Below are 17,459 nucleotides of genomic sequence, written 5' to 3'. Positions count from 1 at the left end.
TGGGAGTCATTTTCTTTGAGTTTTCTTTAAATAGAGCAAAAATTTTATGAAAATGTCAAACTTTTTTTAAATGTTGATCTTTCATTAAAAAAAATTAATAAAAATACAACATGCTATACGCCTAATACAAAATAACAAAATAAACGTTTAAATAGGCATACAAAAGTGAAAAATCCAACTGTTTTCCAGAAACTGTGTAAACAACTAAGAAACATAAAATGTTTATTAGCAAAACAAATAAGAAAGCTTGGAGGCATAGGCTACACCTTGATGTAAAAAAATAAACAAAAAGACTTATCGGCTTACAGTGTAAGGCTCATTGCCTTTCATTTTCCGTCATTTTTATGGTTGTTTCTTCAAGTCTGAGGTGAAGGGAGCAGGGAGAAACAAGATTTTGATTTTGGACTGCACCATTTCGGCCACTAGCTGTCAATATTACATTCTGCATCTTTAAAGTAAAATAAACTTCATTTAAAATTAAATGTAGCATGATGTTAACACGTTTCACATTTTACTAGTAATTACTTATTTACATACATTATATACATATATCAGCATAAAGCTAGAAAGTTAATACAGTGATTGATAGAACAATCCATGGAATGACAGATACGTGCATCCCACAACATTGTCTTAAATCATTAGTAAAATACATTACAGTGTTTCACAGCTCTGTCAGCACTAAGCCGTCGGTTAACACATCAGGGAAATCTGAGGGAATCTGCTTTGAAATGCATTTATTATTTTATTCTAATTTTCCATACAGCACCTTCAATGACAATGCAAACTCCAAAGAACATAAAACATGTTTCCCGTAAGACCTGATAAGAAACCTTTATAGACCCACGTTCAGACTCGCATATGCAAATAAAATGCTATGTCACCAAGGCCAAACTGAAAGAAGAAATAAACTAGGTTATCGTTCTGACCTTCGACCCCGAAACTATACTACGATTAAACATTTCGTTTCTCTAAATTAAACTACGGCTATGACTTTGCTTTTACCCAGGGAGTTGCGTAAGATCTTTTATGATGAACAACACAAAAATTATGTAGAGTGACAGACAGATTATAGGTTGGCAGCAGCTGCTGACTGCATTAGGGGGAGAAACAGTTCTGTCTGCTTTTATCTGTCCTCTGTAAATCTCTCTCTCTCTCTCATATGCTGATATTAGTGAGAGTAATCCCTTGTCCTTGTCTTAACTATGGAGAGGGAACCAGACGGCAGAGATCATGCAAGCATGCATGAGATCAGAAGATGAGCCACAGGGATGAATTATACGGGGGGAAATGCCACTCTGTTGGGCAGAGAGGAAAATGATTGGTCAGGGTCGGACAGAACCCGCAGCTTGGGCATTAATAATGCACTCTGGTCCCTGTGTGCGCCGATAGAGTTTCCCCTACTGCAGTACTTCACACGAGCTCCCAGTGCAAACTTCAGCATATACAACACAGCAGGGCTCAACAATAAAGCGGTCCACAGTGCTTAGCGATACGATGATATTATCATACATTGACCGTAGTACCTAAATTAGTAGACGGTTATTGATATTGTGATTAATAAATGACGAATGAAAAACTAACACGAAAGCTGACGGCAAACTAAAAAGCTAACTGAAAGCCAAGACATTTCTTGTCCAACATCATTCGTCATTTTTGTAATTTTGTTCAAATTAACAAATTGACAAATTAACGTTAACATTGCAAGGTAAATGTTTCGGCTATATATTTCTGCAGACGAAAACTGCATTCTTTATCAATTCAAAAAAAGGCAGTGAGTTCTTTAAATTAGTATTCTTTTATTTTGATTGTAGCCAATGTAAAACCGCTCTTGCTTCTAAGCTCTCTCTCAGAAGATCTGTTAAATATCCTATTGGGTGCGTAGCTCTATAACAATAAAATTAGAATTGAAACACATAAATGACATTACTTCTGTTTCTTAGCAAATAAAACAGTAATTTTATTTCATTCTAACCAGTTTTGGAATGGAGACATTTAGATCCGGAACATAAGATAGTTGAAGAGAATGAACAAATTCGTTTTTAAGCTCCTAACATATGGCCAGTAACAAATACATTATAACTTGACTGCAGGCAATTTTGTATTAATTTTATTTATTACATTTCTGTCAACAACAAAAACAAGAAAGAGCGCAAAACTAGGATGGCATACACACAATCACAAGCAAAACTAAAAAGTGGATCGCCTCACAAAATTGTAATTTATTTCAAATAAAACACAATCGTGTAAACCAGTGTGCGTAGATGATATAAACGCAGCTTGAAAACATACCATGTAATCATATAGTAACGTGCACAGCACAGCTGTCAATCTCAACGTTTTATCCATCTATGAATTCCTGGGATTCATCCCAAACAGATTACGTTTTCTGGAATAACCGTCACATCATTTGTCTTACTATAACGGAGTCTTTTATCTAGAAGAATGCGGTGTTAATTTTCTTGGCAATCTCCGCGAGACAGCTGACGGCAGATCTGCGGTGTCACAACAGTGAGCCCCTAAGCACAGTAGGCGTGTGGAAAATATGGTCATGACGGTCATCTGCAATGCTCGTCGTATGGCCCGAATGCATAACTCTGTGTCAGTTCACTTACCAAATGCAATTATGCGACACCCCTGAAGGGCACAAGAGGCCAGGAGCAAAAGCATGTCTGATTATTTCATTCCTTCTGGGGGGAAAAAAAAAAGATAGGCCGTTAAAATGCCTCTTTCATTTGTGGTAAAAACCCAGCTCTGTAAGGCCCAAGTTCCAAAATGCCCACATGTGCATTAATTTGCCACCTACACCAGACTACCCGGCCCCACTCTTATAAGACCCTTTATACTGTACCAGACAACAGATGACTCAATTCAAAAGCCCTTACTGTGTCTCGTTTCATTCTTTCATGGCAAAAGCGTTTCAAAACAAGGTTCTCACGAGAAAAAGCTAAGAATCTATTTCAAATGCCATACAAAAATGTAAAACATGAACGTAATGTAAAGTAGCCTATATCATATTTTCTGATTGCAGCTGTTGCGATTACGCCTTTAATAATGTATTAAACATTAAGAGGGTGTTCAAGAGGGCGTTAAAATACTGCAACCTTAGGCACATTTAGATTAAAATTTAGGACGGAGGAGCGTACCAGTTCATCCCTTTTCCCTCCTTCTTAAATGACAAAACCATCCCACGGGATGATGACTATATTGCATTGTATATCTCTTTCATTTATGTGGGACTAATTAACAAGGAGCATTAGTTCCAGTGAAGAAGCAATTACCAAGAACACATCTTAAACAAGGTAATTTACTAGGTTATCAACGCAAATAGCACAGTAAACGGTCACTGAGATGCTTGTAAAAAAACTAACAGGAAAGGATTCTTGAATTATTCAAGCAGTTCCCTGTGTGGAATAAGGGATAATTGTTTGATGTCAGGGAGGACAATACATCAGTCGCATTTATCTTGGTCTCGTAGGGTCGCGTTATATTGACAAGAAAAAAAGCGCTCTATAAATAAGTGCTTGCTTATATGTATTACATTTAAAGCCTCTTATGGTCACCGTATTTATTCATTTATTCAAATCAAAGATAGAGTAAAAACATATTGTAAAACACTATTATAAGAAGTACATCATAAATAATATCACAATCGTGAATAAATATTTTTATTTTAGTTTATTTTAAACTGGAATTTATTTCTGTGATGCAAAACTCAATCTCAAGAAATCATTTTAAAATGCTAAAACAGTTCAGAAAACCTTTTTTTCCTATAAAGTATAAAAGAACGGCATATTTTCTGTAACAATATAAAAATATTTACCGTCACTTTAACACCATAACTGAATAAGAGTATACATTACAGAATTTGACAGCTACAACACTGTATTAATTTGTTACCATTTACACGAATACTATACCTTTTTTAATTCTTGCAATTTAGTAGCTAATGTCTACAAACTGGCGTCGATAATCATGAAATTTCACTGCTATTGTAATCCCGTCATATTTAAGGATTTTTATCATTGTTTAACATAGAAATGCTGAAATCCTTGAAAGACGAAGAGACTTCAGATTTAAAATAGCATGCATTTGTACCTATTCACATTTACATTTAGGAGCTTTCATTTGGAGAAAAAAAAGAAAAAGAAAAGAAGGTCCTAAGCATTTACAACAATCCCATGCATCCGTCTCCCACCAAAGCCCAGTACTGTTTACAAGAGAAACGCTGCTGTCAGGACACTCAGAGCAGCGAGCAGGAAGGGTTCACACTCCTGTCAGATCTCAGACGAGCAGTGTGAACTCTTCTCTGCTCACCAAATGCTGAGAGGCTGGCTGGGACGCTGGAGCTGTTAACATCATTTATGACTCACGCGCATGTTTGCATAGGACAAGTAATAAACATCTACGAGCCTTTCAAGTGACAGATTTTATTAGATTAACAAGATAACGACGTGGAGAGATCGAAACAAACCAGGCTTTTAGATTTAAACCTCTAACATTATTGGCTCCGGGGGTTTATTACGGTTTCGCACTAAAGCAAATGCAGGAGAAAGCAAATTAAAATACCCTTTTACGTAATTCTGTGCTTACAAACTAAATAAAGAGCTATTTACGAACACGACTTGGGGGTTTTAAACTCAGCCTAGCAGCATCCGGTTACTAATACCGCAGATCTTAATATTATAACTGACATTTCCACCAACCTACAATTTCGTAAGCTTCTCCCTTCAGCCCGGCTTTCATGCATGTTGCCCGAAAGACAATTTCTCCAGTTTTTCTGATTGGTTACACGCAGCGTTGGCTCATGTTAGCCCACGAAACTCCATGAAAAGTCACACAGTGACCCATGCATTGAGACTTTCGCTTCGCACGGCCTGAATAACTCGTGTACCTTTACCAGTGATGTCCAAAATCGCTGTCTAGGTAGATTTTGTGACACAGCCACTGACTGCACTCATCTTTCTTTCAAATGCGGGTCAGCACAACATAACTTGACTACCGAGACTGATAATATCTCGCGAAGGAAAGTACATCTGGTAGGACAACCGATGAGCGTTAAAAGTGAGAGCCGGCTCTCTCGGTCTTACATTAAGACGTTGGGTATTTGAGGTTAGTCAAACAGAATTCGGCCCTTCTTACCTTTTTTTTTAGAGCAGCTGCGCTTTTCCTCGTCAGTTAGCCTGCTCGCGCTAGCACTGAAAATCCGATGGCTCTTCTCTCCGAAAGATGACGAGAACGACCGGAGCTTTACAAAAACAACATTTCATACCCGTCGACCTTCAACGTTCGGCTTTGTGGCTAATCTTCTCGGGGTTTTTTTTTTCGCAAAACACCTAAAAACTCGACGAATGACAACGTGCCCACCTCCCTGTCCATCAGATTGGAGCAGCGCTGGCTAACGGCTTTGACAATCCGCTCTCCTGATAGGGGAGTCGCGGTGTCAAGATTGCGGAGCTAAGCCACGCCCTGCGCTCGCAGCTATGAATGCACTGTATTCGCACGCTTAACAAACGGACCGTTCTATTGGCTGACTAAACTGTCAATCAACACACACTGCTACTGGATTGGCCACGAGAACGCGATTCCGCGATAATTCCTTCGGTTTGTCAAATTACGCGCTCGTGTACTGCGTAAGTAAAAATCAATACTTTTAGTTCAGACCTCTTAATTGTTCATTGTTGACCAGGATTAGCTTTTCGTTCCCATCGTATCGATAGATGAGACAATTAAATGGATATTGACGTAACACTAAAAGTGATTAATACTCATATTGACGCAAATTATGATTATCTAAACGTCTCTATTCGATTTACAAACATCTGACCAATTCTTATTTAATCTAGTCGTTATCTCTCTAATCTAATTCAGACTACAATTTAATATTTATTTTAATGCTTAATAATATAATAATAGTAGTAGTAGTATTAAGTGCTAATGCGTGTCATGTGTATGTTCATGTTTGTCTAAACGCTTTAAATTTTAGACTTTATTTCTCTGTCTTTTATTTATAAGAATATTTAAAATGTACGAAGTTGAACTGATGTTATAACATGTCAGATATGTATGCTCTACGAATTAAATAACTTATGAAATCGTATGTTTAAATATTTTGAAAACTGTTCACATATACAGTCAGATTAAGTTACAGGTAAAGAAACTGATTTTTTTATATTTTGGTTCTAAATGTTTAATATATTTAAAACATGAAGTGTGTTCGGAAATTACAATTGGTTATATTTTGTTAGCTTTTATCTGTGTGGAATTTACAATAAGACATACCTTTATGCCTTATTTCATATACAGAAGGTATAAGGTACTCGAGCGCTTATCGGAAGTGCTTAACTCCTGCACTTCCGGGTTAGTGTTATTCGCTGATAAGAGTCGACTGGAGGTCATGGAATAAAGTGTGTCTCTGGACTTGTTGACATGTAATCCGCGTAGTCTCATGACTACTGCAAAAACATTATTGTTTGTTTAATCGCGCGTTGCTTCTTGACTCAGTCATGTCGCAGGCTTCGTCTGGATTCACTCCGGCCGCTCAGGTCCCGCAAGGGTCTAGTAAGGTAGGCGGTAAATTCATCTGACAATGTTTATAAACCACATGTCCTGTCCCTTACTGCTCTGTCTCATGCAGAACTACTTCAAAAGCAAAGCGTGTGTGCGGTTTCTTGTTCACGGGATAAACTGAGGGTCCAGAAAGTTTCCTCACGCGTGGTTTTGTCTTCACAGGGTCCTTTTAATGTCTGGGTTGCTCCCACTGAAGAAGAGAGTCGTGTCCTCAAACAGTGTAATTCAGAAAGCTTCTGGTACAGATGTGAGTATTGCTTTACTTTTACGATGGAAGCTGTTTTGGGCACTTGGCTGTCATTCTGCTTAACCTTTTTTTGTGTGTGTGTGTTCCTTTTATTTTTTTTCTTCCTCCTCAAATTTACTGAATCCTGCTAGGTGTGATCTCAAGATGCATCTGATGAGGAAGAAGTTTGGAAAGAGATTTGTTAATGCTTTCTCTTGTTATTTGCAGCCTTGCCGTGTTCTGCCATTGCAATTGCAGCCACTCAGGTGATGGTATCAAGACGTACGTTCACATTCTCTATTTCGAGTTTTTACTCATGTAATGAAAAAACCCAGGGAATATTAAAAATCGGAAAAGTCATTAAAAAAAAGACTGAAATCTTAATTAATTGAAATTACTCACAGCTCTGGAAAGTTTTTCTTTTAGAAAGCATTACCTAGTAATTACAAATTTAAAAGTTTTAGAGAAGTCATAAGGAAGGTATAATTAAACCCAAAATGAAAAATACATTCATTTTTGAAGATCAGGAAAAACCTAAAGCTTTCGTTCATCTCTGAATCAAAAATGAAGGTGTTTTTAATGACACCAGAGAGATAAAAAATGATAAAACAAAACTCGACTGTACATGTTCTTCATTTGTATTCTGAGCAAGTTTGTGTGTTTGGATTTTGCCTGTAAAATAATTTAAACATTAAAGGACAAACAAAAATGTAATCTTATATTGTTGTTGTTTATTTGTAGGAATCCTTACTCCCTCGCCCCGGTTTGGCTCTCTTCCCAAAGTTGTGTGTAAGTGTCGAGAACAGAGAGCACACATTTTATAAAACCCAGCTAAAACCAAGGATATTGTAATAAGTGAAATTCAAAGGCTACGTCTTCCTAAGTATCCTTTAAATATTATTATGCAGTTGCTGGCATGTTGGGATTCATTACTGGGAAAATGTCTTACATGAAGGTCTGTGAAGAAAAGTTTAAAACACTGGAGAACTCCCCGCTGGGAGAGGCGCTACGACAGAGGCGTCTGCGTCACATGCCTTCAGAGTAAGAACAGTGCACACAGAAAACGTTCAAACATATTTTATTTTTTTTTATGTATAGTTACAAATATAAAATTGCTTTCTCCCTTACTCTGTCCATCTTTCCGTGGGTGTGTCTTTTTGTTAGTTTTTTTTTTTTTTTTTAACATATAAATGAAGAGTTTGTTTGCAAAAACATTTTTTTTTTCTTTTCAAATGTTGCGTTAGCAAGCTGTTTTTTAGCTGTTAACATGATTGTTTAAAAGTGAGTTTTTGCAAACGAACTCTTCACTTTGACAAGTGTTTTACACAAAGTGATTTTTTTTTTTTTTTTTGTTCTTAAGGCCAAACCAGTCAGAGTTTGAGGATCCCGACCTATCCGAATCTCAACAGTCTGCTTCGAAGTCCGCTTTCCAGCCTTCGACAGAAGTCCGATCTGTGCCTGAGAACGACAGCAGTTACACCAGTGACTATCAGTACAGCAGTCCCTCGCAATCATACGACCCCACTCCTTTCAGTTCTGGATTTAGCGATTCTGGTCCCGTTAACATCAGGGACGGTCTTTCTTCTCAAGGTACTGCCAGCCTTGCACAAAACGTATAGATGCAACATAACATTGTGTAGACTAATACGGATCAATCTAAATTTGATTACGTTTGCGTTCAGGACAATGACATTCGTTATTGAATATTGATTTGTCGTCTGACGTTTGACCAGTAGTTTGCATGTGTCCCAAAGCTCCGCTCTATCCAGATGAGGACGTGCCCAAAAAGAAGCCGGTGTTGTACGAGGAACTGCGTAACAAGAATAGAGAGAGCTATGAGGTCACTCTGACGCAGAAAGCTGAAACGCTGGTAAAACCGCAAACAGTGGCACCAGTACCCAAGCAGGAAGGTCAGCTGGGTTTTTTTGTTTTTTTTTCAGTAACATTTTCTCTGAAATGTTAATCGATCTATACAAAGTGACTTAAAGATTCTAAAAGCTAATGAATGTAAATATTTAAGCTCTACATATCTAAAGCAAACATTGATCATTTTTTATTGGGTTGCCAACTGAGTTTCAGTGTGAAAGCATCGAGTAATTGTAGTTTTTAACTACTGATGTAGACGCTGGCAAATACTCCAGCTGATGCTCCCAGTTCAACTGACGTCAGTGTTGAAGCCTGACTTGAATTTTGCGTTTGTAGGAATGTTGGTTTGGTTAATATTTCATCACTTCAGCGTCCTTGTACGTTTTAATCTTTAAACCGGTTTCTTTCTCCCCCCCCCTCCAGTTAAAAAGAATAAATATGGAGATGCCTGGGACGAGTAATCAGCTGTGTGAGGAGCTGAAGATCTGAACACGGTGACTTCTGAGAAGTTGTCCCGACTCCCTCTGCCAGACCAAAAGCTGCAATCAAATGCTGAATGTACTTTAAGGAGTAAAACACATTTTCATATTTTCTTTCAATGGCACATTTGTGGTTTGAAAACGAATGTTTCTCATTTTTCGACTTCTTGCTTAACGCGGACTCACGATAAATCATTTTAACAAACTATCAGTGTTTTTATTGATTGGAAAATTCTGGCCAGATGTGCTTGAGATTTTGTAAATAAACTTTGTATCATTACCAATAGATATGGGGTTGTTTCATATAATCCCAGAAAATATGTAAAAAAAAAACAAAACAAAAAGGCATCAGGTTTGATTCTCAACTGGAAATGTAGTCCATCACAACGTTAAAAACTGTGCACAGGTGACAATTACAACAGTATGAGAGTAGATGTGTTATCAGTCTTCTGTGCTGGAGATAAAGAGATGCTCTTTAAATTCCTAAAAATATATATACACATTTAAATGTTCAGACATTTCAAATAAAGGCGTAATTTATTTACTGCACAATGATTTTTAAGGTAGTGTGTGTGTGTATATATGGGTCTGCGTGATTTGGTTTTGCAATGCAATATTATGATTCAATTCTGACAAAAGGCAGCCGTTTACTGTCATACAGTTCTACAGAAACCTCCATCCCCATCTCTATAGTGTAAACAAATAAAAATATTGAAATAAAGCATTTTAAGAACATTATAAGAAATAGCATGTTACTGACTTCTATGAGGTTCATTTATGTCAGACTTGACTCTCTACAACAAAATGCAGTCCTTATTATTACACTGTTCCCTCAAATCCACATCAAACACTACATCTCTTAGTGCTTTAAATGTTCGATTTATTTGATACACCCATTTCAAAGATTGCATCTCATTCAGAGATGGAGAACTCCGGTCCTGGAGAGCCGCAGCGCTGCAGAGTTCAGCTCCAAACCTAATCAAAACTCACCTGCCTGAGGTGTGTTTGATTAAGGGTCTGCGGGGCTGCGGCTCTCAGGGACCGACGCTCGCCACCCCTGCTCTACATCGTTCAAATAGCCGCAGTGTGTCGTACTCGTAGTGTCTTAGCGCCCCCTGCTGGTTAGTTAGCGTTAAAGGTCCATTCAAAACGATTGCTTTGTTTTGCGTTATTTCCAAGAAGACCTAAGGACATCAGTTTAAATTAGTTTATTTTTTTATTTAAAAAGTGACATGAGGTAACAAGTGCTGTCCCGTGGATCACTATGCAACAGAAAAACAAATAGATTTAGCTTTAGCATTGATTACATATTGGCCTGGTTTCATAGTCAGGGTTTAGCCTAAAACCAGGATTAGGCCACAGTTCAGTTAGGATATTTAAGTCATTTTTATAAACTTGCCCTGGAAAAAAGCATGTTTGGACAAAACAAAGGAAACCGGTATGATTTAAGATCGGGCAGTGCAATTTTTTTTTTTTTTTTTTTTTCAGTTGAAACAATTCAGATTTACATTTTTGTCTAAGACTGGGTTTGAGCCTCGTCTGTGGAACCGGGGGAATGTGTTCAACAGCACAAGCTAAGGGGTGGTTTAGTGTGAACCGAGGTGAATCTTTTGTGTTTAGGTATACGGGTGTGTTAGGGTGTGTGTTTCTTTACCTTAGCTCTGAGTGGGTGCATCAGGAGCTGTTGCCCCGGCTTGTGCTTCTTCTTGTTTGCACTTTTCACACACGTGAATGCAGTGTCTGTATAAAGGAAACCATAAACAGATATTTCAAACATCTAAATTATTGCAAAAAGCTCACGACTTGACTGATCTTCACGATACGTACTTATGACCAGGTTTCCAGCCACCAGGTCTAAATCCAGAAGGACCGAACCCTTTGGCAAAATCTGGTCCCAGTTTATTGTTGAACTTCTCTCTGCAGGTCCCGAGGTAGGAAGCTTTGCCTACTGCATAACCCACAATACCCGCCACTGCAGAGGAAAATGGACTGATGCGTTTGGATTCTCTCTGCATATTGCCAAGTATAGTAATTATATAAAGCATGCAATAATAATAATAATAATAATAATAATAAAAGGTGAAAATTATTATTCAATAGACTTACAAAGCAGTTTAGGGAAGTACCCAAATCGCTTAGACTGTTTCCAGACACCTGTTTAAAAAAAATGGTCAATGAAAAAAAACGACCTTTTACACAGAACGCATTTTTGCATTTCACTGCACTGCTTTTCCTTTGTTTTTCTAGTTTTCTTGTTTTTAGTGCTTATGTTTCGAAGCATCCCGCTCAAGCAAAAAAAAAAACCCATTGTGTTCATAAAGCGTTTCATTCATAAAGCATAATTCACGATTTTTAATTTTAGTATTTTTATGTTGTTTTTTTTTATACATGTTTATGAATATCTTTCGTACATTTTGTTGAAGTTTTTAGTACAATTAAAAATTCTCTCTTGACACCTAACTGAAATTCAGTTAACATTTGAACAAACTCATGGCTCAAACCCAGCAGCTTTGTGTAAAGCAAACTGCTCAAGCCCAACTACCTGTTTAGATTATTCATAGGATGACCCTTACCGCTGTATATGAGGCCCCCAGTCACAGCCACGCTGCCAGCAGAGAGTGGAAGAGCTGTGGAGACATTATGAGGTTATAAAGCAACACGGTATTACTCCGGATCTAGATCTAAACACTCAACATCTGAATACCAAACGGTTGCTTTAGTAAATTTACATTTAGACATATATATGTAAATTCTCTTTTAGAGATGCAAGACAAGAAGCAATCGGAGGACAATTCAATGTTTCAAACGACTTACTGAGGCTCTAGAAAGTCGCATTAGCAAATTAGTAGATTCCTGCTATTCTGGTCTAATAAAATGTTGCTTGCACTATTGATGGATATTTTATTTTACATCTTAATTTTACCGTCCGATTGCATTTTTTGGTTACGGTTGACAGCTGGGTCACAGATCACTATCAGCTGGAAGACTTCACATGAGGGTCATGTTTCCACACAAACAGTGCTAGGGTCATACCAAACTCCAGCCATATCAAAACATAAGCAATGGATTAAAAAAAAAGACAACTGCTTTGCTATGTTAGTCCTTTTTTAGATAAATGTTCTTGAAAAAACATGTATACACCTGGCGAGGTCTTTTTACGAAAGCAACCTGTGAAGATCATTCGGTGGGAAACCTTTTTGTGCATTTTGTCCAAAATACCAATAATTTATAAGTATCCCATCTCCTAACTGAACTGAACAGAAACATCATATCTGGTCTCGCTCTATTAAAGGGATAGTTCACCAAATTAAAAAATAAATAATCAATAATTTGCCTACCAGAACTCTTCTGGTCTATTCTTTAGTGTTCAGCAGGAGAAAGTCAGTTATACAGGTTTGCACTGATGTGAGGATGAGCAAATGATTACGCCATTTACATTTTGGGGGGCAGCTGTCGGTTTAAGGGATGGTAAATGAGCACTAGGGAGTCTTTATTTCTTTACCTCGATACCAGAAGCTCTCGTACTGACACTCCTTCCATATCTGCTTCATATCTTCTCTAGGAAAGTGTGGATCAGCTATGGGGCACTGGAATTGCTGTAACAACAAAAAGGTCAGAGAAAAGGTAATCTTCTCTTAACAGAGATGTTTATAAGGGTTACGGGAAGCCCCATTTATCAAGCTAATCATGTCAAACAATCATCTCGCGTCCTCTGAAACCTAGTGGCTGGCTTAAAAGGATCTCCTGTACTTTCGACCACATCCCTAAACGTGTCTGAAATCTACAAGACTTAATCTGCAGACTTCTGGACGTGTGCAAGCATGGTGATCATACAGCAAACGCAGGCCTGATATAACAGGAAGTGAGGTGAACATCTGGCCACTATTACATGTTATCAACCACATCAACATGGGTCTGAACAAACAATTGCTAAATGTGAATTTTACAAGCTTGAAGGCCCACATGTTACATTTTTTTTATTCATTATTATAACCAGCTATATTCTAATAGCTGCAGTCTTCCTGAAAAGTAAACGAACAACTTACCTTCCAGCCAGACTGGCCAGGTTTTGTGTCCACCACTTCTCCTCCACCCATACTCTGATTTTCTTCTGTACTCATGTCTTTTTCAGTCGAGCGCTCCTCTCTTTTCTATTTGTCTGCTATGCTCCTTCTACTACTACTACAAAGTCACTCTGCTGTTTTCTTTTGACGCCGTAGAGCTCCTCCTCTCTTTTAATGACTGTGTAGTGCACCTCCCACTGGGGGAAGGGCCTTGATGTCCTGTAGTTTCAACCCAAATCCAACATCATGGTTGCCTTGCAAATCACACACACACAGACACAAAGACACACACATAGACACACACACACACACACACACACACACACACACACACACACACACACACAGACACACACACACACACACACACAGACACAGAGACACACACAGACACAGACACACACACACACACACACACACACAGACAGAGACACACACACACAGACAGAGACACACACAGAGACAGAGACACACACACACACACAGAGACAGAGACACAGACACACACAGACAGAGACACAGACACAGACAGACAGAGACACACACACACAGACAGACAGACACACACACACACACACACACACAGACAGACACACACACACAGACACAGACAGACACAGACACAGAGACACAGACACAGAGACACACACACACAGACAGAGACACACAGACACAAAGACACAGAGACACACACACACAGACAGACACACAGACACAGAGACACACACAGACAGACAGAGACACACACACACATGAACACTGTGCTGTTTGAATTTGTATGACAGTCGCCGGATTTAGTGTTTTAGGTAGAACTGTGTTCATAAGATAGGAATAGTTTTGAAAAATAAATGCGGATAATGATTTGAACCCTTCACCCATTTATGCTCTTTGTAGCAGTCACTTCCAAACACCGATAAGACATACTACATCATGCTTAAGAGACAATTTATGGAAGCATGAAGTTAAACAATGACAAAAAATGGTGCAGGATTTACTTTGAAACATCTTTTCGCACAGAAACTGCTTGTAAATCTTACGAATAATCACAAAGAAACAAGCAAGATTGAAGTAAGCATTACATTCTTAATTAGCAATGTTTTCTTGAAAAACGTGCTCCAGTAATCTTTATTTATTTACTTTATAACCTTTTAAAACATTTTAATGCTACTGTAGTGGCTGCATCGCGAATTAGGGGATATGATTTAACCTTCAGTTGCTCGTTTTATCGATGTCAAAATTCCCCTTCAATGTCAATCGTGTGTGCCGATTTCCTGTTTTGACAAATACTTATGAGAGTGAGCTTACCTCTGTCCAACATTCACCGCCTGCTCTGATAAGTCTTTATCAGACAATGTCGCCCTAGTTAGACGCACCCTTGGCCAAATTCTTACTGCTTTAAACACTCTGTATCTCCTGTTTTCATGAACCTGGAAGAATAGGTTCTAGGTTAGAAGCACTTCCCCACGAGAGTCTTTTAATCCTCAACAGCTGAGGGCCTGACCAATCCAAAAAAGACATTTTGAAGACATTTCTTAGGTCATTAAGCAGCATGAGGAAGAACAGACATTACCATAATTTCAGATAACACAACACTTGTGGAAACCCTCTATATGTCAATTACAATACAGATGAATATTAAAAGTCAGTTTTCTTATATTTATACGGACAATGGGTGCTTCTTTTCACACGAAACGGAATCCCTCTTTGTTAAAAATAAATGAAAATACTGGCAAACGATGACAAAGAGAGTTAGAAAGCTCTTATACAGACATACCATAAAGTCAAAACATTGATTAAAACATGAATAGTCGATTGAAAACAATAGAAACGCAATAACGCGCCGTATTTATTTTGCTAACAGGCGTAACCTGCTGCTCCTCTATGAAGCAGAACACCAACAAATACTAATAAAACAGTTGTATTAATTTCTACTCATTGCTCAGACTACTGGATACATGAAGCTCAGAGACCAGTAGCTGCTACAAAAACATTTTAAAAACCTCAAGCCAAGCACATGGGCCGCGTTTAGAGTAAGAAGAGTAGATCTACCACACCTTCAGTCACTAATCAGCGTGTTCCTTCACATCACAACGATATACTGTTATTCTTAATAAGTTTCTTTCTGTTATTTACACAAAATCAGCCCCACTTAAAGCAGGGCATCAAAAAATTAGTTTATACTCATGGTGTTCCTCCCCACGGAAATCTTTAGTAAAAGGCGAAAGATTTATACGATCTGAGGTGAAACATGAGTGTACTGAAGTTCGTTAGCGCCGGGTTCAGTATGAGAGGAGAGGAGACACAAACAACAATGACGGTAACTACTTAGCGCTCTTTGTAAACAATACCAACCAAATCAATACAATGACTTAAACATCTAAAACCTACCACAATTGGTATTTAAGATGCGCATAGGCACATTAAGCACTAATTATGATACCAACAATTTAAAGTTGAGCGCGCAATGCATTCTGGGAGCTCAAACTGCGTTAGACACGTGACCGTCTTTAAACGCCCCTCCGCATTTCTCCGTCTGTGGTCACTCCCCGGTTTTGTTTTCTGCGGTTCACGCTGTTGGTGTGCTGCGCAACTGCAAATTATGTTACTCAGCCTCTTATAAACGAAAGAAAGTAATGCTTAAGGAAATTTTTTCATTTTCACAGAACCGTAACAACAAATTACATATATCCACATGGTGGTATTTACACAGGGATATCGAATATCCCCCTGCTTTCCGATGCGAGATAACCGAACTGGGGATATATACCATTTTATACTATTACTAATAAAAGTGCACGTAGAGATACTTAGCTTTAAATAAATAAACACAAAATCAAAAGTGTCCTATCAATAAATGATCTGGCGGCACCTAGTGGTCACATGATGCAGGTTTACTAAACTGCTGCATTGAATCACCAACATCCCAAACAAAATCAGAAATCCATGATGAATTACTGCAATCCGAAATGCCCACTATGATGGCAGTTAACTGTGTATAAAGGCCAACTAAAAGTCATTGTATATTAAAACTAGTTATATATAAAACTGCTTAGACACAGAATGTATGAGTCAAGAGGAACGTACTGGCAATTAACAAAAAGTGCTGGTATGAATCCTCTATCCTCGTCATATAAATTCAATAAAACTCTTAACTAATCACGCTGCCTGCACTGCATCCTCTCAGTGCTCTGGTTCCCATCTCACGGCAGACACTTCCGTCGAGAGGATAGAGTGCGGTTTGAATGATTAACCCCTAATTACAGAGTCCTAATATTTTTTCTTTTCACTTCACTTCACTACAGGGCCTTTAAATGTCTCAGTAACTAGCTAATCAAGGAAATAGCTTCCACCTGCAGATGCTGGTCAGCCGTTCGCCTGAAAGTACAACCATAGCGATGGTGAACAACTCGAGTCCTTTCTGTTTCTTTCAGAGAGAACTTTGACAAAATGTAAATGCACAACAAAACCAAGTTTTCGTTTCAGTTTATAGACTTTAGTCAAAAAGGGTCTATATATTGATTGATTAAAAACATAACGATTGTTAAGACGATGAAACATTTTTCAAATTGCATTACATTTTATACAGTACGTTGTTAAGACTATCTGTGCTAGGGGTGTTTCTTGGTTTTATTAGGAACCTAAATCTATGTAATAGTATACATTTATTAAAGTAGGCTATAAAAACACCATTATTTGCCAGTGGTTGACTTCACAAATGCCCAGAGCCTGACACCCGGGTCAGACATCCTAAATGTTCTGTGTACTGAGCATACAGTATATATACATACAGTAGTCAATAGTGTTGGGGAAAGTTACTTTTAAAAGCAATACATTAAAATATTTGCATTTGCTCCCTTAAAAAAGTAACTAACTATGCCTTACATTACTTTTGCATTACTTTTTAAATATGAGCAGGGCTTGATTGCTTCTTTTTAATATGTGTTATTTTTATAGAAATGAAAAGCCCTTTTGTACCAAAAAGTGTAATTAATAAACCTCAGGCTGAAGGAAAAGTAAATTCACGTCTGTACAGTAGAATGCAGGAGAAGAAAGTTCAACACTCTTCAAAAAAAAAGCATAATTGTTAGCTTATCTAAAGTAATTATTGCTTATTAGTATGGTTGAACTTGATCATCAAAGGTCAGCAGCAAAGACATTGGTTAAATAAAATGTTATTTAACATATTTAATTATTGCAGGTCTGTGTCATATTCTGAGTTTGCATTTCACTGTTTTAATTCATTTTGATGAATAC

General features: G+C 37.9%; 3 protein-coding genes and 1 non-coding gene across 4 annotated transcripts in view; 1 reads left to right on the top strand and 3 right to left on the bottom strand.

Moving 5' to 3' along the window:
* fryl (furry homolog, like) overlaps positions 1-5,425 on the bottom strand; it is a 77,252-nt gene extending 71,827 nt beyond the window's left edge. Inside the window, exon 1 of the mRNA XM_043218813.1 lies at positions 5,143-5,425. The gene's annotated coding sequence lies outside the window, so the exon portion shown is untranslated. The remainder of the gene's footprint in view (positions 1-5,142) is intronic.
* Positions 5,426-6,340: 915 nt separating this feature from the next.
* Positions 6,341-9,696, top strand: ociad1 (OCIA domain containing 1). Its single transcript, XM_043218824.1, has 8 exons — positions 6,341-6,566; positions 6,733-6,817; positions 7,025-7,078; positions 7,538-7,585; positions 7,705-7,837; positions 8,157-8,386; positions 8,551-8,706; positions 9,086-9,696. Exons 1-8 carry the CDS (start codon positions 6,507-6,509, stop codon positions 9,121-9,123), a joined length of 804 nt encoding a protein of 267 aa, XP_043074759.1. The 5' UTR covers positions 6,341-6,506; the 3' UTR covers positions 9,124-9,696.
* ociad2 (OCIA domain containing 2) lies at positions 7,859-14,632 on the bottom strand. Its single transcript, XM_043218825.1, has 8 exons — positions 14,511-14,632; positions 13,188-13,459; positions 12,644-12,737; positions 11,715-11,768; positions 11,248-11,295; positions 10,969-11,113; positions 10,796-10,881; positions 7,859-8,254 (listed from the first exon to the last, which is right to left on the bottom strand). The coding sequence occupies exons 2-7, from the start codon at positions 13,260-13,262 to the stop codon at positions 10,797-10,799; spliced, it is 501 nt and encodes a 166-aa protein (XP_043074760.1). The 5' UTR covers positions 13,263-13,459; positions 14,511-14,632; the 3' UTR covers positions 7,859-8,254; position 10,796.
* A 714-nt stretch (positions 14,633-15,346) lies between these two features.
* Positions 15,347-15,461, bottom strand: LOC122325567. Its single transcript, XR_006247309.1, has one exon. It is a non-coding gene; the product is annotated as a U5 spliceosomal RNA (small nuclear RNA).
* Positions 15,462-17,459: the final 1,998 nt, after the last annotated feature.

The sequence above is a fragment of the Puntigrus tetrazona genome, chromosome 20, assembly GCF_018831695.1.
Source record: "Puntigrus tetrazona isolate hp1 chromosome 20, ASM1883169v1, whole genome shotgun sequence".
Taxonomy (NCBI): Eukaryota; Metazoa; Chordata; class Actinopteri; order Cypriniformes; family Cyprinidae; genus Puntigrus; species Puntigrus tetrazona.
Note: the sequence above shows the minus strand (reverse complement) of the source record. Positions and strands in the feature narration are given on the sequence as shown.

Excerpts from the sequence above, each read along its gene's own strand:
- ociad1 (XM_043218824.1), top strand. The coding sequence starts at position 6,507 with ATGTCGCAGGCTTCGTCTGGATTCACTCCGGCCGCTCAGGTCCCGCAA. Across the intron at positions 6,567-6,732 it reads TCCCGCAAGGGTCTAGTAAG|GGTCCTTTTAATGTCTGGGT; the intron begins GTAGGCGGTAAA and ends TTGTCTTCACAG. Across the intron at positions 6,818-7,024 it reads AGAAAGCTTCTGGTACAGAT|CCTTGCCGTGTTCTGCCATT; the intron begins GTGAGTATTGCT and ends TGTTATTTGCAG.
- ociad2 (XM_043218825.1), bottom strand. The coding sequence starts at position 13,262 with ATGAGTACAGAAGAAAATCAGAGTATGGGTGGAGGAGAAGTGGTGGAC. Across the intron at positions 11,296-11,714 it reads TGGGGGCCTCATATACAGCG|GTGTCTGGAAACAGTCTAAG; the intron begins GTAAGGGTCATC and ends TTTTTTAAACAG. Across the intron at positions 10,882-10,968 it reads GGCTGGAAACCTGGTCATAA|ACACTGCATTCACGTGTGTG; the intron begins GTACGTATCGTG and ends TCCTTTATACAG.